The 21,114-nt window shown below is 39.5% G+C and overlaps 1 protein-coding gene across 1 annotated transcript in view; it reads left to right on the top strand.

Annotated features, from left to right (window-relative positions):
* The window catches only part of LOC104021898 (uncharacterized), a 124,149-nt gene that overhangs the window by 76,461 nt on the left and 26,574 nt on the right, over window positions 1-21,114 (top strand). The window contains exon 14 of the mRNA XM_087748580.1: window positions 2,980-3,139. Coding sequence (XP_087604706.1) covers window positions 2,980-3,139 — 160 coding nt within the window. The remainder of the gene's footprint in view (window positions 1-2,979; window positions 3,140-21,114) is intronic.

Raw genomic sequence — 21,114 nt, 5'->3', positions numbered from 1 at the left:
GTACATCTAGCATGGAGAGATATTCTAATTACTTTTTGGAAAAATGAAGTGCCACTGGTTGCAATTCCTTAATTTTAATTCCAGTAGACATTAGAAACAGTCAGAAGTTTGTTGGTGAAATGTTTTCTGCACTGTGAGAAAATGCAGACCCATCTCAACTAAAAGTATCTGCTGCAAAGAGTCTAAATTTCCTGGTATTGAAATATTTTGGGGGGGAAAAGCTTCAAAAATCTACATCTTTCAATGTTAACAGCAAAATTATTTTTCTATTTTTTACAGTAGCTTTCCAAAAAAGGATGAGAAAGGCTCAAGTGAAAATGTAATAAATTGTTTTAAACCACTCTACCCTTCAATTTTTGGTTTGTGTAAATTTGAGAAGTCCATTTTTTGATCTGACTTTGGATAGCAAATCATGTCAATGTCTTCTGTTCTTTCTGATAAATAAATGAACTTGTAAGGTATTATACTGGGTCTCATATCTCTAGAAAATAGCATCTGAGTTTTGTTTTGCTCTTTATTGCATTACCAATAGAAATTATTACTGTCAAATTTACAAGAAGCCATGTTAAGATAAAAGAAGTGTTTTATTAGTTTTCATGCCAAAGAAAAGAAATTAAAGCAGGTAACAGGAGCAGGCTGAGTACTTTTGGGCAAAAGGAACAAAGCTGGAAGACAAGCTTCATGATTCTTAATTAATTCAAAGTTAATTATATTGTTTATAACCATGTGCTTAAAATCTTCATATAGAAAATGTTTATGGCAGCAAATAGACAGTAATTTAACTACATTAAATTTTACTTCATTTGAAATAAGAATGTTACATTAAGTGAGCTTAAATAAATGGCAAGGTCTTTTTCTTGTTTAGCAAGATAAGTGGCAAGTCATTTAAATTGCTGACCTGGAATTTCAAAGATGAACAGCACAGAATGTTATTGTTGCAAGATGAGCGGAAGGCCAGAAAGCCCACCAGCTTGATTGCTAGATTTTCAACTAAGTACAGGATAATTCTAAGTTATGAGTCAATGTTTGCAAAAAATTTATCTACTGTGTTGAAAGAACATCTAATGTAGATCCAGGGATTAAGAGACAAACTTTTCTTTGAAGATGCTGTGGAATGTGGAAAATTACTTCATGAAGGGTATTAGTCATTTTTAAAAAATCTTCTCTTCTGTAGCGTGTTTTAAGATACTTTAGTATCCTACTCTGCCTTAGCACTGATTTTCATTTCACACTTGAGAGCTTTTTCTATTATTTCTTGTTAGCCAGTTTGTTTGTATTCCCAGGACTACCTACATCTCGATTAGGTTATCTTCCAGCTGCTCTCCTCTTTTGATAAGAGAATCCTAAAATGGCATCTTGGAAACTACAGCAAATTTAGGGCTGCAGCTTCAAAAAGGAATGTTTCAAAAAAGAAGGGTGGGGAAAAAAGTACAGAGAGTGCATTTGCAGCAAAGTAGGAGATATAACTTCCTAATCTGATGTTGAGACAGGCTGCCAGATTTCAGTATCGGAATAGCTACTCCATCGCAGAAACTCTTGGATATAGAGCTTGATCCTAAGGTACATATTCCCCTTTGAAGAGAGAGCTAAACCTCCGCCTGAGATCAAGTTGAAAAACTGTCTGTTGGTGCATCTGCTTTTTTCTGTTCCATGCTAAATCTCAGTTGTGGGCAAAATTGTACTAAGTAGCTTATTGAGTGTGCTTCTCTGCAATTACTGTGTACACTTTAAGGTGAGATGTAGAGCTAGTGTAAATGTGAACTTCATTCTGATTTACTTGAACAGTCCACTGCCATCCACCTGCACGCACATTGGTTAGCACACACATGCCGATACAAGACCCAAGAATAAAGATCAGCCACAAGAACTCTGTCTAGTGCTGCTGTACGTGAGAAGGATGAGAGTGCAGAGGGTCAAAGGAGCTATGCCTGTGCTCTCTCTCCAACCTACCAAGAAATGAAGGACCTGTTCAGCCCCACAGGAATCTGGGCTTTTTTGTTGGTTGCAGTGCCACACAGCAATCCCTGTGCTTCTCATGACTACCCAGCCAGTCTCTGGGAAGGATGGAAAAGCTGAGATTGGCACCAAGCAATGGCTGAATTGTAATAAAGTATTAACTTGAAAGAGGGTACAAAAGGAAAGACCTCAATTCAATATCCAAGACTGAGATTCCAGATTTTCTGATCTTTATTTTCTAAACCCATGGTTTTGGAATAAAAGTAGAATGAGAAAGAGATGAACTTGAAGAGTTTCCATTTGAATTAAACAGCAATGTTTTGAAGTTTTAAAGTTCATCTAAGGCTAAAAATGTAACACTAGGCTTTTCCAAAAGCCTCACAATATTTCTTGGTTTCACCTACATTAAGAAATACCACACAGCAAGCCTTTCTTGTGGTAGAGAATTTTACTGCGTAGTGCTTATTCAATTCCCTACCACAGCACAGAAATGTCATAGAAAAACAAAGCCAACAAATGAAATGAACTTTTCTAACATCAAGAGAAGTTTAGATTGTATAGACTTCAGGCTTGGGGTTGAAAAAAATGGTGAGTAGTACCTTTCTATGTGATGTGGTTTGCCCATTATTGAACACTGGCACAGCAGGACTTCCATTCATGACTAACTGAGGTACTCCATTTAAGCATTGGAACTAGTAACGCAGCCCAGTCCTAAGGTATTGGGCATTTCTGAAGGAAAGGAAGATCAGGATCTTTTTGGGAAGTCAAGATCTTGAACCAATTAAAAGAGATTGCTGCTTAAGTTTATGTGATTTGATTCAGGTATTGTAAAGTCTCCAGAGGGTTGGGGAGGGTTGTATGTTGGAGAACCTGTGGGAAAGAAGCTTCTTACTCACGGGTAGAGAATATAGTCATGAAGAGAAAACCAAGCTTTAGAAGTCTACAAATGGATAAGACACCTTCTTCTTTTTTGCATGAAGAGTCCTTTCAAAGAAGAGCCAAATGTGTCATTTCTATCCACAGGCTACATAGCGAAAGTTGGCTGTTGGATGTATTTCAACGCATTCGTGGTGAGGAAGGCACATTCTTTGTTCCATTGGACTTAGAGATTTCCAATCAGGAGCTGAGCTACGTTATAAAGAGGGCTGAGCAGTGGAGAGGAATCAATGGTGAAAGGCGAATGGTGAGTGGCAAACAGAGTCCCCAAAACGAATCTGTGACATACTGGTCCAAATTAATGCTTCGTATTTCTGGGTATTACATAAAAGGACCTAGATATACAAGAAAATTATTCTTAGGGTACTTCTTTGAATGAAGAAGCTAAGAAGCATGTTCAGGAGAATTTTGTAAGAGGGTTGTATGTGTATTGCCTGAACATCTTGAGGGGTTACAATCTGCTTAGTATCCAAAGGCTTAGTGGCATCACTGATGTCAAAAATTATCTATGCCATCTGGTGATTCTTGACTGGGTTGTAGAGACTTGTTACTTGTTTAAATGTCAGTACCATCCCAGATAATTTTTCAACCAGCTCAGCAAACTGGGGAGCTCCATGGACAAGTCAAATTTGCTCCCTGGAAGGGCGCGGATGGAGCTGCCCTGAGGGAGGGAGTGTGAGTTTGGTGAGTCAGATGTGATAGCCATACTTTCCTTCCTGGCCCTTTCCTTCCAAGATCTCCCAGAGGAGTAGGCTGAGTTGGAAATGTGCAGAGGAAGGTAGGAGAGGTCTGAAGTTAGTTTTCTCTACTTTGGTTATCAGAATAATTCCTCTTTCTTTTCCATTAAGTCACTAGCCTCTAGTCCCATATACAGACTTCAAGCTGTGATGTGCAGGAGATACATCTGTGTTTGCAAAGCATCCAGTGTTGGGGATGCCATCCACAAATGAGGCTTCTGGTCATAATTGCTTTCAGAGAATTGAAAATAACAGAAGTAACACGGTCAGTAGTCTGTAAGGGTCATTGTCCTCCTGTGAGGGACATTTTCTTCCTTGTTTTCTAGGTTTGTATCAGCATTATTAATTCCCATAGGACTATCTTATAAAACGGTTCTTGGACAATTGTTAAAGTGCTTATCAATTGGATTTATACATCTATGAGTGCCTCTGTGCACAATGCTTTGTTCAGTAACTCTCCTGCTTCAGTGTAAAAATGAACAGGTTCCAGATAGGAAGGAAATTAGTCCTCTTAAGTATATATGAGTTGTTTGTTTTGTTTTCTAACCCACTGGAACAAGTGACTTCAGATTAGGATCTGCAGGTTTTTCAAGTCTCTATAGCTACCTCTGAAAGATCAGCAGTTTATATAAAGATATAGCCTCAGTTGTCACTGCTATAAATATCTGGCACAGCTGTAATTATTTTCCACTTTTTTCGTGATGACAGTTTGGACCCTGAAACAAAAAATAAAAAGGTGAATGTGCCAAGTGAATGAAAAAGCAGATACTCAGTAAGCTTAATTTTTGTGGGAAAGCACAGAGCACCACATTGCATTTTGGCAGGCAGGGAGGGAAGGTAGGAACAAGTGAATGTGCTACCACAGCCACCTGCCTCAGACATTCCCACTTTTTATACAGATAGCACTTATTTGCTTTACCCCAGTAGGGAAAATCACCCTTTTTTTGCACTTAAAAACTTTCTACAGTAAGTCAAAACATAGCCACTGATGATTGGTTTATATTACCTTTGCTACATGTTAAGTAAGGTCAAACAAAGAATATATATTGTGGACCTCATTTTACATGCCAGGACTACCAATGCCATACAGAAAAGTGGCAGATAAGGCAACTGCAAGCAACTATCTTTCTGTTTCAAGTGATGAATACATTTCTAATGATATTATCAGCATATCATTTCTTGCAGCAGTACAGAAAGGGCTGGATTGGTGGTGATGGTGGTGGGGAACAGAAAAAAAAAAAGGAGGGAAAAGAAGGAGAGGATGTGGGGTAAAGACAAATGGAAAACAATGGAAAGAAAAATTACTTCCTTGTATACAAATAGTCTGCCTCTGAATGGAAGAAATCTGGATTATCATAGAATCATAGAATAGTTTGGGTTGGAAGGGACCTTTAAAGGTCATCTAGTCCAGCCCCCACTGCAATGAGCAGGGACATCTTCAACTAGATCAGGTTTCTCAGAGCCCCATCCAATCTGACCTTGAATGTTTCCAGGAATGGGGCATCTACCACCTCTCTGGGCAACCTGGTCCAGTGTTTCACCATCCTTATTGTAAAAAATTTCTTCCTTAGATCTAATGTAAATCTACCCTCTTTTAGTTTAAAACCATTACCCCTTGTCCTATCACAACAGGCTCTGCTAAAAAGTCTGTCCCCATCTTTCTTAAAAGCCCCCTTTAAGGACTGAAAGGTCTCCCTGGAACTTTCTCCAGGCTGAACAACCCCAGCTCTCTCAGCCTTTCTTCATAGGAGAGGTGTTCCATCCCTCTGATCGTTTTTGTGGCCCTCCTCTGGACCCGCTCCAACAGGTCCATGTCTTTCCTGTGCTGAGGACCCCAGAGCTGGATGCAGTACTCCAGGTGGGGCCTCACCAGAGCAGAGTAGAGGGGCATATCCACTGGTGTGAGATGAAATACTTCAGAGGACAGAACATTCATTGAAAAACATGGCCCATACCTATAGGCATATGTAAGTGCCTAGTTTTGCTCCCAATATGCAGCTTGGAAGGTATGAAATGCCATATTGAAATGCAAGTACCTGATCTTACTCTGAGATCCTTTAAAATGGACCCAGCCTCAGCCAGATCCAGCAGGAGGGAGGGTGCGGTCAGAGTAGAGGGAGGACTCCTCTATGCTGCTTAGGGAGCATTGCGCACTTCATTCGACAAAGCGGAGTGATGCGCGCTCTTGCCTTTACCCTAAATCCCCAAGTTTCTGATTCCTATTCTGTTTACATCTGCACAAATTTCATGCCTTTTCCTTTATATCAGCCCTAACCAAATGCCAGGCTGTGACAATGTTAAACTTTCCTGTTCTCTATGGGACGTACTGGTGCAGACTATACGATATAAGGACACAGGAATAATGCAGAAAGCATGCAGAAATTTGCACCCCTGGCATCAGTCAGATCTCTGTCATTTGCTTCACTGGGCACGGGACCTGTCTCACAATGAGGAAAATTTGTGAGTGCAGACTGCTATCCAAAACTTCCAACCTACCTGTATGAAACACGAATGCTGTGAAAATACAACCAGTGTTCCTCAGAAACCTGAAATCTTCCCTTCTGCTCCAATTTCTTGTTTATATTATTTTGTTGGAAAAGAGAACCATCAAACCAAGTTTCTTTAGCTCTTTGGCAAATCTAGTATTGTAATAAAAACTTGCTCCGTTCCGGATATATGTTCTCCACACGGAGGATCTTCCTGCAAGACTAGGAACTATGTTTTCAGGTCTTTTATGCTCCTAGGCATTGCAGATGCTGAAAGACCCTTTTTCTGTCATGAATTTGCATAAGGTATTTATCTTGTCCCTTTCTTTTTGTATGTCTAATTGTACAAAGTAATCAGTATGGAAGACACATCACTAGGCCTTATTGCGTGCATTATTAATGTGTTAATTTTTAAATAAGATACCAAATTAACTGTGAGCAATTTTTATAAAGGGAAGCATGAGACTGCCATATCTTACATCACTCCATATAAAAAATATATTTTAAATGGAGGTCATTCAAGTAAATAGTCAGTCAAACCTTCTGGAAAAAATAGGTCTACGTTTTTGCAATATTTTCTTGCTATTAACCATGTGCTTCTCATTTTTATTCCCTGGATTAAAAATTGCCCCATAAATGGGTATTTTATAATATGCTTAATTTCCTTTTATTAAATTGATAAATGCAGCAGCAAAGGACACATTTACAGCATGATGAGAATTTAAGGTTATTGCATTTTATAATTTTTATATTGTTCAGAGAAGTGATTTGTCATTTGTGGAATGACATCCATGCCATCATTTCAAAGTATTTTTAGTCATTCTTTTGATAGGAAAAAGGTCACTTTCTGTAGACCAGGAAGACATCACTCTATTAAACTAATTTGCCTACATGCAAATTTTGTCATTTTTACCTCATTAACTATTTATCATAGAGTAAAAAAATATATATATTCATGAAGGGGCAGCTAGCAGCCTGATGGAGCTGGAACTAATATTTTGCAACTCTAATGATTTTTTGCATCCTTAATTAGATAGCATAAGGTTGATATGATTAGGTCAGGATGTAGTGTTTTTCATTAAAATACATTTTAGAAGCTGTATTCATAATCTGCCCTTGCAATTAAATAATGAGCCTATGAGTTTAATATTATCGACCCAATTATTATCCCATGGAAAAGTATACCTTTAATAAATTTGTGCCGTAGGACCTTCATTAGCAACAAAACGAATTACATTTCCAGGTACACGGATTACACGGCCACAATCACATTTACGTAGCTGTTTGGAAGGCACTTTAGGGAGAGAGCTGCCAATGCCCCCTACCATACAGAAACACACTTGATTATTTTGGAAGAAGTAATTTACAATGCCTTTAATGAGGAAAGCTGCAAAGAAGTAAAAATGCCATGTACAGAGGCAGACAGAAACATTTGTGGAAACAAACATTTGCAGGAACAGTGTTCTGGGCACCTTCTGATAGGAGAAAGCCTGGACGCTTATTCCTCAACCTGTTAGAAATATGGAAGTAGAGCTGAATATTTACTGATCTTTCATTGGAGATGGGCACATGTTAAATGTATGTCAAATTCCAGAATCAGGTATATGAGGACCAATGGCAGACAGGAATACATTGACTTGCCATTGATAGCAACAGATCAGTGATGAGGTCAGGACTCTGGATTTTAGCCACCCCTTTTTTTTTTTTTTTTTTTTTTTTTTGGTAGATGTGATAAAAGTGGTATTGACTTGCTGTCCTCACGAAGTAATCAGTTTCCCAAAGTTAAGTGACAGTTCAGAGTCAAAGTATCAAGTGGGGTTTTCTTTTGCCCAAACAGACAAGAGTTTAAAAAAAAAAGGAAAAAAAAAAAAAAGAAGAAAGAATTTCTAGTAAAACAGGTTCTGATGAGGGATTGTTTTCTGAATGGGGTCTGCTGTGGCTGGATTGGTTGTGAGGTGTGCAATGCCAGGTGCTCAATCACTTTGCTCATGTTTAAAGCCTCTGAACTACTTAGCAGGTGAATTGCTGTCAGCAGGGGTGAAAAGGAAAAAATCTGGTCCTCAGTGATTTTTACTGTATTTAGGCCTCAAGGTACCACCACTGCTTGCAGTGGGACTTTTTACATAATAATACTAATGATGAGAAAATTTGTATAAGCAGTAAGCTGAAACACCGCCATTAGTATACCAAGCATAGGCCCAAAAGGTTTGCACATAGAGAGGGTTTCTGAAAAAAATGCAAGCTCTATAGGCAAGAAGATAATGTGAAACTTACACCTGAAATAAAGCCTGATGCACTGCAAAATTATTTTAATGAGACTAGGGCTAATTTTCTAATTCTAAAATGATATTATAGCAAACCATAAAAAATTACCCGGCAGTAGTTTTTTGAAAGGAAAATATATTTGTAATTATCTTGAACACACAAGATTACTTCAGGGCCTATTATCGACACAATTTTTGGTACCACTTTACACTAATTTGCATTTATTACTCTCAGGCCAACTATTAATATGTTAATAAATAAGTCATTAATACTTGTTATTTAATTGCTATCTATTTATTCCTGTTCAATAATGCATTAATTACTTGTGAATAGTTGAGGGCAAAATCCTGCCCTTGCTAGTGGAATCAGCAGTGGAAAGAGAGGAAACCGATGTCGGATGTGTCGGCATTAAGAGAGCTGGCAGAGAGCAAGTCATTTAACCCATGTAGCACGAGGTGGTTAACTTTGCATCTTGTCTTAGAGGAAGCTTCATGAGCCTCTGGGTAGTTTGTGCTGCAGCAAAGCTGCTCAGCCACAGGTGGAGGCTGCTGAAGGCAGGCAGTACCACACCTGAGATCATGGTAATTTGTCTCTTCTTACGGTCCTGGGCTTGCTCCCTTCTGGAGTTTGGACCCTGCTTGCAAAGACAGGTTGATGATGGATAGGCAGAAGCCAAGGGCAAAGACTGAAGGTCCTCTGAGAGCTGGCGCTACACTGTGGAAAGCGTAGTGAGAAATGGAAATAAGCACATTGCTTTCTTGCAGTTGGATCTGGAAACAGAAAAAGAAGGATCCCCTACCCTGCCCCGATCCAAAATCCCAGATTCAAGCTCTTTGATTCACCTTGCATAAGTAGACCATAGATCAAAACAGGCTAAAGAAAATACTGACAGCATAATTGATGTATTTTCTGTTTGGAGGTTTAGCACTACTCTGAGGGTGATTTCTTGCCTTTTTTTGGAGAAAGATGACATCTAGAAATGGATGGCGAGACCAGGCCAAATTTTGAACAAGATCGTCAGCCTGTCTCTGTGGATCTAATAGATCTGATCATCTTAAATTTGATCTCTCTGAAGTTGCAGGGTGAATTTTTCCCATGAACACAAACAGAAATTTTGCCATTGCCTTTCAGAAAGCTTGATTTCTGAAAGATAGGTGAAAAGTTGCAGGAGTATTTTGGCTTAAAAAAAAAAAAAAGATTGAGGAAATGAACTGGAAGGAGTAATACCATAGTACAGAATTGTGGGGTCCGGAAGGAAAAATCAGCAAAGAACAAGGTGGTCATAGGAGAAAAGAATGGAAAGTGGTTCAGGAATTTGTGTAGAAGACACAACCATGCCAAAGAAAATGGAAAGAAATTGAAAGACGTGCCAGGTAAATGATGGGAAAAAATAGCTATGCAATCATGTTACTTCTGGTTCCCCTAAAATAATTCTCCTCTTCTCAAATTGCTGATTTAGATATCACCGGTTTGCAAATGGACAAATGAAAACATGTTGAGAAAACAAAAGAATAGAAAGTGTACGTTTCCTTTTTATTTGTCCACTGTTTGCAAACTCTTTCTGACTACGAGTTATACCTTATATATGTAAGTTCTACTTCATGTACTCTGTATTATATCTTTAAAAAATAACAAATGGCTGAGATCACTCAAGCTGCAGTACAAGATATGGTCTTATAGTTTTGATTTGTGGTTTCTTTTCCCTAAACTAGTTTCAGTGATCTTTCAGAAGCCTAGTATTTTGTGAGTTCACTATCAGGTTTATTTTTCCTAACTTTAACCTATGTTGTAAAAAATGGAGCTCACTGGAGCTCTCAGTACAGTGTCTCCAGCAATTTAGATTCTACCAAGAATCAAAATGAAGTTTGATGTAAGAGTAGCATAGGAGACTAGAAAGCAGTAGCAAAACTCACTTTGAGTATATCCAGAAAAATTAGCAGTAATATAGAATTTAATTTCTTAAACATCAGTATGAATAAATCACTATGTTGATCTGGGGTTAATGCACAATTGTTTTAACCAGTGCAAGTAAACCACCCCGCTAGTCCAGGACAATTCAGCTCAGCATGTTGAAATGACAAGACTAGGCAATAAGAAATAATCACCTATCTGCTACAGAAATTGTAGGAGCAAAGCCTTGACCCCTTAGCAGTCAACAGCAAAACTCGCACTGACTTCATTAGGGCCAGAATTTCCATCTGTCTCTGTAAGCAAAGGAGAAGGGAGGAAATAGGGCCATCTCTCACTGAACTTCTACGTGATCTGTGTATATAAGGTCAGATTCTCATCTGGGATAAATTATTGAAGGCAGAGTCTGTATTTTTTTGAAGATTAAATAGAGATTGAAAGTCATGAGATGAGCAAAGGGAAGGCTCAGCCCAGTAATGGGATGTTAGAGAAAACAGAGCAAAATGTAAGGTCAGAAAAGTGTGTAGCATTCCATCATCTCGTAGATTTAAAATAAAATTATTTCTGTATGAAACAACGAGGACTTGAACTGTGTAGGATCAAATTGGCCAGATGGTTCTGAAACACTTCACTTGCTATTCTTTTAGAGTATTTAGTCCACAGGGAGTGGTGGGGGGAAATGCGGATGTTCGAAAGCATCTGGAATAGCCAACTGTGCTGACCATACCCAGGCATAAACCTCACAACAGTTGATCAGTAATTCGTCGCAAAGTGTGTATGTGCAAGCTGTGGAAAACAAAGTAATGCAGCCTAGGTAAAGGAAAAGCTTCTTTTGCCTGGGTAGATAGGCCTAACAAGTGGAACTGCTTAAACAGATGTGCACACAAAAAGAAGCCTTGTAATAAATTATAACAATGGTAGAATGCATATAATCAACAAGTAAGCAAATGAAAACAGCATTAGAAATTGAGCCAGCAGAGTAACACTGCACAGGACTTTCTTGATTCCATGTTCTATGCCATCTTAGAGAAGAAAAAAAAAATATTAAAAATGGATAGAAAAATGAAACAACTATTCAAGCTTCTCTGAATCTGAAAGTTGCATGACAAGAAGTTAATAGAATAAAAAAGATAAAAAGAAAGGCAAACTATGCAGAGGCAAGTATTATGAGCTACTTACAGCATTTCTTTTTTGGTTGCCATGTGATATCTCATATGCTAAGACTATAAATTGAAAACAAAATGATTTAGTCAAACTCCATGGAATTTACTTAGGGAGGTTGTAAACACAATCTTGTTTTTAGAATACATGTATTTTGTTTCCCTTTTCAATGAGAACTGATTTATTCAAGTCTCCTTTGCTATCCCCATTATATGCGCAATATAGTATTTCCAGAGTGAATGGTAACAAATCATTTTAATCCTATAATCAATACATGAATTGTATAAAGGCGTTAGTGCAGATGGACCAAATTAATTGTCTGCTGACATCCTTCTGATTACTATACTGGCAGAAAGGTGTTAATTTCTGTAATACTTCAACAGATATCCAAACTGTTTTGTCAGAGAGGTTGGACAGTGATGGAGGAGGAGTACACTTAACTGTAATTTTTGTAGTAATTCATGGGAAGCTTCATTGACATGTGCTAATGGCACTTGATTGCCCTCAAGATGTTTTCACAACAGAACTCTGCAAGAGCCACATCAAGGTTTGCTCAGTCAAATAGTTTTTTCTCCTTGCATCTAGATAATTTGTGACCACAGGCAAACTTTTGAAAATCCAAGGTGGTTTGCAACACTCCGTTGGGGTGAATCTGTCATCAGCCGGCTGGTACAGATCGGTACACTAATGAAGAGCAAGCTCTTTGGGTTTTTTGTCATTTCTGTGCATGCAATCCATTTCATTCCTCCTCAGTGGCAGGGCATGTTATACATCTCATCCCATATAATCTGACTTACATTATAATTTGATTCATACACAGCCTTTCCACAGAGATTAATTAGCAGCAGGTTTGAAGTTTGCAAGTGAAAATATGATAATTAGTTTTCTTGGAATGTTAACATTTCAACACTTCAGGTTCTCTCCATCTTTGTCTTCAATGAAGCTGCAGTAAACGAGCACTATTTCTCTTCTAAATCAGACTCTTGTGAGGTTTGAAATACAGACATTTTCATCAAGCTGGATAATTTCCATAGAAAATTTACTAGCTCATGAAATATTGCAGGAGTAATTCATACAATGACTCCTTCCTCCCCTTGGTAGGTTGAAGTATGATGTGAGCAGTTCTGAAAACCCCCAGGACAGTCACTTATTTAACAGCGGTTGTTCCTATTCTTTGTAACAAAAATCAGCTGACTCTTTATTTTTGCACAAAACAGAATTAGCCAATAGGTCTCTCAGATGGTTGTCGGGTGGTGCTGTAAACAAGGTTACATTAACACCTTTGACTCCCTGCACTCGCTTGTTCTGTTGGAGTGTTTAATACAGGTAACTCATTGGCGCATACAACATCTCTAAGTCCAATAACTTCGCAGGATTCTGAAAAGAATTAGCAATTTATCTGAATAATGAGAACATTCAAAGTTATGATAGTGAGTAAAAATGTTATATGAAATATCAGCCCTCATGATTTAAAGACATAATGTAATTGCTAACAGATGGGGCTTAAGAAGAAACTCACACTATGGAAAAGTTACTGTGTTGTTGTCCATTATGGGTGGGTGTAGCTGTTTAAAAGCTAATATTTGCTCAATTATTCGTGATTTACAGTGTTGTATGGATTTCTTTTTTCCAATGATATGATTTAAAAAAAATCTCAGCCTTCTCTAATTACTGGGCTCACCTCATCTTCTTCTTAAATCTTTGGCATCAGTCATCCTCTGAGCTTGGGCAGGGTACTGCCAATGCCCATTGATCTAGTCAGGTAAGGGGGTAATTGAAACGCTTTTTCCAGTGTAACAACTAAATCACCGTGTGGTTGTGAGCTTATATATGCAATCGTGTGAAGTTCATGTGCCAATTATGTATGTAATTGCAAGCACGTTTTTGCAGATCAGGCTCTTAATTTCTTCCTTTAGAGGAAATGGGTTTACTACCATTGCGTAATTGTCACACAAAAGGCTGCTAACAAAGAGTGAATTACTTTAGATGCAAGTGCATTAGAGAATACTTGAGCAATCTTACCAAACTGAAGCCTCAAGTAGTTTGCTTTCTAGTAATGACCTTTAAATATTCTGGGATCAAATGATATTTTCTTCTTTAAATGTAAAATTCCCCACACTGACAGCAGAGACTGCTGAAGACACCTGCACATAGCAGAGCAAAATTTCCTTGCCCACTGAATGGGGCTGGAGGGATATAGCAAGCACTGAACAAGGTCTGACTGTATATAAGAACAGCTATAGGAGACTCAATGGGAAGGCTGAGGTCTTGCCACTCTGTGTCTGTCTATGAGGTGAGTTGAGCAAAGATGCACAGTTGTTCACAAGCCCAAAGAGGTCCATCCTCTTTTCTGTCTTAACCTGAGCTCAGAAGGCAAAGTAAGCTTTGTCCCTGAGCCTACAGGTGAACTTTGGCTAAGCTAAAGCCACGTGTGGGCAGAATGCATATAGTTCACAGGACTCAGCAAGGACACTTGTCCTTCCTGGTGTAGATATGCCAAAGACTGTGGTCTCAGAGTGGGCTACAAACCCCAGCTTTGGCATAAGATTTAAAATAGTTACCACTTGAAGCTGTATATAGAAATAGGGGCTGAGTTAGATTTCCTCTGCTGACGCCTGACAGCTCTGTTCAGAGCTTATTTGCTGGAGTTTTCTGAAGGGGTCACGATTTTCACCCTGCCGTGTTTGTCAGGACAGAAATACGCTCTCACTATGCTTCCCATCTACATCGCTTTTTCTATCTTAGTGATAATCAGGGCATCTAAAACAACAGTAATTTCCTGGGTCTGTCTGAAACCTGGCACGGGTGTCTCTGAGGCTGGCCAGCGAGACTTTGTTGTTGCACAGAGACTTTTTTTTCTACTGATCGACAAAGGGGGAGAGGAAGCCATGCCCCAGGGAGGTGAGGTTGTAAGGAATTCCTGCGAACAACAAAAAAGAGAAGGAGGCAAATTGACTGTTTTATTAGGAACATGATCTGTAGTGTTTTTCATCTGGAGAGGGGATTGTTGCATGCTGATGAATATGGGTATCGTATCACAAGAGTGCTAAAATGCCCCTGAGCGAGTATGTTCCTTCAGCTCTCCTTCAGCAGCTCCTGCTATCCCAGCCACTGACCTGTGAAATCTGGTCACGTCCTCTGGATTTTTCCTCTATTTTGAAAGCTGTTCTTTTCATCTTGCAAAATACTGCCCTAAACAGTTAAATGGGAGTTGCATTTGCAAGGATTTGTGTATTAATATTAATGGAAAATCTGACAGGTCAGGTGGTCAGAGAGGGATAATCATGCTATTCAGGTGACATGTAAGTGCAGCAGGTTTTATGGATTTATTGTTTCAAAACTTGCTTGGTTTTGTCCAAAACAGAACAGACTTTTAAAAATCAACATTTCTGAAATAAAATCCTGCAATTTTGGAGAGGGTATAGAGAAACGATCAAGAGAAAAGGTGGGCAGCAGCTAACTTTGGCTTGCTCTGATGAAGACGGAGCCAAACTTTGAGCCTCACAACACCTTGGTCCTAGTGGGCACTGTTCAGATGATCTACTTTCCACACGAATCCTAGGGCCTCCTCTCCTGCTGGTTTTGAGCACCTCTCGCTGTGCCTAACCTAAGGCTTTGGGATCACCTTGACAGATCTTCTGAGGTGTTTATCTCCCTCCCCTGACTGGGTGCAGTGACTTATTTACACATCAGGCTTCCTGAGTATGGCCCTAAATGTGTATCATTTATCCAGTGACACTAGTATCAACATGTTGATGTAAAACTTTTAGTGCTACCGTCGGGCACTAGGACCAAATTCCCATGTCCTCAAAATGAGAGAGGAAAAGGGACAAGGTAAGTCTAAGCAGCACCTTGGGGAGCTGGGCTCCCCTCAAGCCCTCCCCAGGCTGCAGCAGTGGGAGCAGCGCATCTGGTTTTGCAGGGCATTTGTCTGGCCAGAGTAACCATGAAGGGCTATTTAAAAATAGGAAAATTGCACCTGGTCATTTAAAACATCTCAGAAGGGTTTGTGGCGCCTGTCAGATGAACGGCCATTGAAATTGGCACGTTGGCCATGACATGGGTAATTCTTTGATGAATCAGTCTTTTTGCATAGAAAATTATCCCATCAGAAGCACTCTGAGTAGCGCTAGCCTGCAAGCTTGAAGCTTAAGCTCAGTCATGGCATAAAAACCTCCCCAGCCTTGTTCTCTTTTGCAGCTGAGATTACCCATTTAGGACTCATAGTTTAGACTTTTCTCAGATAACCCCTCTTTTGTATTAATGGGTATTGCCTGGGAGAGCAAGCCTGCCAACTGGAACCTTACTTCACTAGTTCACAAAGAAGGATGCTTATTTTAGCTTTATTGAACACATTTGGGCTTTGCATTTCCGTTTAACAAGTGGGAAATAATGTAGTAAAGGCAGAAAGCTGGTTTCTGTCTCTTTCAAAGTCAATATAGGTGGAGAAAAAACCATACTCGAGAGTGTCTTGTTAAGCTTTTTTAGGATTACTCTACTCTTTCCCTTGATTAGTTCCTCTTTGCTGAAGTCTGATGGGCTTCAAATAAACTGAAGGCTTGTGAACCTGGGAGCCTAAGCCCTCCTGCTGCTAAGGAAAGGTTTATAGACTAGTTCCTTTAATTATCGCTTTATAAATGGCATTGTTTGAAGCAGTGTGTACTGCGGTTTGAATAACAACTTGGAGGATGTTAGTTAATTTGCTGTTTCAGAACTAGTGTCTTTTTCAAGTGGCTTTTAGAGGGTTCAGGTAATTGTTAGTATTTTAGACAGATGGGAAATCTTTTGTTGACAAATGTTATCCCACCTCATGCTCAAGTCTGGGCAACATCCACTGCATGTGTGCAGACCTTCAGGGCTACAGATATGCAGTGAGCGTCTTTGGCTCTGTAGGTAGGTGTGACGCTAATATAACACATGGAGAGCCGTGCACAATTCATCAGGTCCCTCCACAGATGAGAGAGCCAGAACCTCCCCCAGCTCCCCCAGCTGCAGCCCAGAGCATGCAGCAGACCTTTATGGATAGCTCTTCCCTTCAAACAGCAGTGCCAGGATTGGAGCAGCATATTCACATACAGACTGGTACAGCCTCAACGCCTTCCTCTGTGGGGTGATCTTATGCTGCTTGGTATCGGCAGTGTCGCCTGTTTCAGAGTATCTGAGTCTGTGGTGTCCGCAACACACAATTGCTTGTTCCAGTGACAGAGAAAAAGAACTTTTAAAATGGGAAAAGGTCCAGGGTGCCTGACTTTAAAAGTGTCGTCTTAAAAGCGCTGCTCCTTCTGCCATAGCCCTTTCCATTCTTGTTTTCTTCCAAACCAAATTTGATGCAGGTTCCTGCAGAATCTGTGTCTTCTCCGGCTTTGGGTTTCCTTTCTCAGTACCATGTCTTCCTTGTGCTTGCTTGGCTGTTTCTGCTGTCTCTGGCCCCCCAGCTATGTGACAAGTAGCCAGGGACCAGGGTAGCCTTTTTGTTCTGTAGATGAACAAGTATGTCCTGATCTCTGTGGTGGTGCCAGTTCAGTACAAGTGTGCAAACAAGGGTGATTTTAGGATTTGAGAAGCATTCTTCAAAGAAAATAGACGTGCAATCAAATAGCTGAAGGAGGAAGAGCACCTTCTGTGGCACAGGTGTATGGTAGTGTTCATCAGAAAAGTGCTGCAAGTATTTGTGATGGCTTTAAACCGACCAGACGTCCTGCCAGTAAACGAGAGGGTTCTTTAGCCTTCATGGAGAGAGCAGAAGTCAATTGGAAATCTTCCTAGCAGGCTCAAATGGCCACATCATGGAGGTCCTTAGCTGTGCTGGGTCAGAGGCCAACATGCTGTTGCTCCCTGTGTGGCAGGCATGCTTCGTGGCCGGGGAGCCCCATGCCGTGGAGGTTTTGCAAAGCATCTTGAGGCACACAGTTGGACGTTGCGCAGAGTGACTAAAAGAAAAGGAGGCCCAGCAATAGCAAAGTATTCAAAATATTTTCTTGTTCAGTTTTTACAAGTAGAAGTATAAACACATGTGCATGAGCGAGAGCGATATGACAGTGGATTATGACTGTTTTGGAGTCTTTACCCTCAATTTCCTCTTGCCACATTTACACTCCGAAATGCATGCATGTGGACCAGGATTCTTGTCACTCATGTATACATCCAGCCTGAGGAGCTATAATCAGCATTTAAATATTGCAGGAGCAGTTTTCCCATTGATTGCAGTGTCTCATTGGTGCTAATTTATTTGTATGTGATGTTAAATACTTGAAATCAACCCTTGGGGTAGCTTCCAAATGTGTATTTTGTGATGAAAACTAAAGGCAAACGGAACGGGCTTTTGGGGGGACAGAGGGAGGGGAAAAAACAACAATGGCAAACAACAAACAAAAAGCCTCAAAACCAAATTACAATAATGGCATCTTTGTGTAAATATAACATTCTTCTGCAGTGTTTACAGTCCAAATGCTGGGGCACTGGAGAGGGTAGGCGATCAGAAGTGAGGCAAAATTTCATTATTATTTACTATAAATGCCTGTTAGTTTTTAGTTCATTGTCCAAGCTGAATGCAAAACACCATGAAAGTAAGTCAGTCAAATTTACCAGAAAAAAAATCCCTTTGCTTTTGCACTGGTGCTGGTGCAAGTAATTGTGTCTGTTTTAAGTGTCTGTGGTCTGACTCTCATTTATGCTCTTCTGGCATCTTGACAAAGCTGTAGCATGGGTATGATGATGTGCCAGAGCTGTGCGAAAAGGCCTGAGTGTACAAAGAGAAAGGCATTTATGAGTTTCAAACCTGACAGTGCCTTTTAAGCTAACCATGGAGGAACTCTGCTTGTTCTGCCATATATTGCTTTATCTCTGGCAACTAAGGGTTACTATTGTCATTTGTTGAATGTGTAATAGGATTTAGAGATGGATTAAGCTAAATGTTTTGGCTTTAAAAGTTTGTTTTCTTTTGTTTTTCTTTATTTTCATGGAACAAGCCTCTTTTCTGCCTGCACAAAGAAGGCTGTACAGTTTAAACAAAACCTAATGGAAATTCTTGAATGAGGCAAAGATGCTGCAGTTCAAATACATTCATTTTGTTTTCGTGGTGATGTGGCATCATCATGACTAGAGTTTGTTGTTTCTTTTTCTGGTTGATGTGTAGCCAGGCAAAGATTCTGACTTAAAGCTTAGGACTCAGACTCCCAGCCCAGGCTTTTTTGAGAATCATTATCACTACAAGGAGACACTTTATGGAACAAACAAACCAACAAAAATAAACAGAGACCTCACAGTATTTTTTCATGTTTTCAACCCCATGACAGTTTGTTTTTCATATCTATATTAAGCATGTGGGGTTGAAAGTTACCATGGGTCATAGGTTTTTTCTTATTTCCTGAAGGACGCTGATACTCTATTTCCTTTTTTTCATAGATGAGTAGAAGTTGTTTCAGACAGTGCACAACGAACCATTTTCATAAACCTCCTAAATTCAGAGTAATAACGATTCAGCCAACTAGGATATGTCTTAAATAGATTACTAAAGCATGTTTACCATCACATTAATCCTGTTCTAATGCAGTTCTCTCAACTGGAAGTTTTATTCTCTAGTTTGGGCTGAATTTTGCTCACTTTAAAACTTCACTGTGGCTGGAGGAGAGAGAGAAGGGACACTTCTTGTTTCTAAAGATCATGTGCACACACATAATTTGCTTGTGCCAGGAAGCTGAACCCTCTGCTCCAAGAGTTCCTGCTGCCTTGCCATTGCCTGCAGTACCTTTTCTGATCCTTTCAGTGCAAGGTTATCAGGAGAGGCCCTAGGCAGATATATTTGTGGCCAGACTGGCACAGTGCTGTAACCTGTCCCTGCCGCATGGTTTGTCAGACCAGACGGGATTCCCATATCTGCACTGTTACCTCTGGAAGGCATTTTCATCTTGCACACAATCCAGGGAGTTGTTGCGTTTTGACTGAAACAATCATAGAAAATACAAACCAGAACCATATCACTGCACTGTGTTATTCAAATGAGAGGTCAAATTACCCCCACTGATGTAAGCAGGGTTGCCAAGGTCTAAATGAAGACACAACTTGGCCAAAGGTCTGTTTCTAATGTGAGGTTTGAGGGCTGGTAGGTCTTGCGTCTAATATCAAACAGCTGCAAGACAGTACCAGCTCCATTGGAAAATACGCATGCATTTCTAAACAAAACCCTCCCCAAACAAAAACATAAAACCCAACAACCCCAAATCTTAATATATTATTTAAACCTTGCCAGCATAAAACTGAAAGTATAATTGCTCATTGTTGCCTGCTATTTTAGTTTGACTTCCCTGTATGAGATTATTTAGGTGCATTAAAGCATGCTAAGATATTTCAGTATAATGCTCATGCTGCTTCTCCCCCCACTCTCACACACACCCCCAGAGCCCTCAAGGGCCTTTACAAAAGTGCAAGCTCAATTCTTGTATTGTTTGCACTCATGTAAATCTGTGGCATTTTCTCTTCGTTTGCATTTGCTAACAGAAAGCAAGCTCAAGATGTGAATTAGGCATACTGTTAGCATGAGAAAAAAGACAGCTCATTTATTAGTTCTTAGTTTCATTTTGCAGCGCAGCTTTTGGTATCCTAAGATTACATGAGAAGACACTATTATAACTATAATCACTCAGGAACTCAACTACAGACATAGATAATAAATACAAATACATTGCTCAGAAATTGTTAATGGCCAGCAAAGTATTCTTTTTCTGAATTACTGCCAAGTTTCAAAGCTGCATGTGTCATCTTATCACGTACTATACATTAAGTGTTGGTCATGTAAGTCAGATCTGCCCTATGGGTATTTTAAATTGCAAACAACTTTTTGGAAACTCTATTGTAATGTTTTCTATTTGGCTTGGTTTCTAAATCAACACAGTTTGTTCATACCAGTTCAATTGCTTTTTCCTTATTCTTTGCCACTTCTAAATCCTTTATCTGAACAAGAAACAAAAATCAAGTAATCTGTTAGGTAGCTGAGCATCTAATGCTGTCTAAACTCTGTATAAAATCTGTAGTAAATTTATGTATGTATGCCCTTTTTCTTTTTTCATATGTAACCAGTATAGGAGTGGAACTTAATATAGCTTGTAAGTTAGCCATGAAAGAAACATGATTTTTTTTCATCAGGTATTGGCAATAACAGACGTAAGACATTTAAGATGATAATAATAATCTCAAACCATTTGAGTTTATGCATCTTTCTTCTGCTGTACAGTTGTAGTTTTGTAGTTCAGCTGATACCCTCCTGCTGTATAACATAGCTCTTAATTTGGATGTAGTCACTTGTATGACATCTTTGAGGTTTCAGCCTCAAGTTGCAAGTCTTCCGTCCTGCCTGAGATCTACTGACTGTGCTGCACTGTAACGATGCTCAGTGCCTATTTCAGTTTCTTTTTTCTTCCCACATAGTGACTGACTATAAGCAGCCATTCTCCAAATTCCCAAATCACCAACAGGAATGTGAGGACATGAGGCAGCATGGTGCATGAGAACCTAATCGGATTGCTTCTCCCTTGGACATTATCTGTTCAGGGACTTTTGAGAACATTTTTATGTCACCTGTCTGAGTACTAGAAGCAGAAGACATTGATGTACAGATGAAAGCTTTGAATGTAAACAGATAGAATTATCTCTGAAGGTTATGGGTAGAT

Source organism: Nipponia nippon, unplaced genomic scaffold (assembly GCF_047370975.1).
Source record: "Nipponia nippon isolate SJK-2023a ecotype South Korea unplaced genomic scaffold, ASM4737097v1 scaffold_1, whole genome shotgun sequence".
Taxonomy (NCBI): Eukaryota; Metazoa; Chordata; class Aves; order Pelecaniformes; family Threskiornithidae; genus Nipponia; species Nipponia nippon.
Note: the sequence above shows the minus strand (reverse complement) of the source record. Positions and strands in the feature narration are given on the sequence as shown.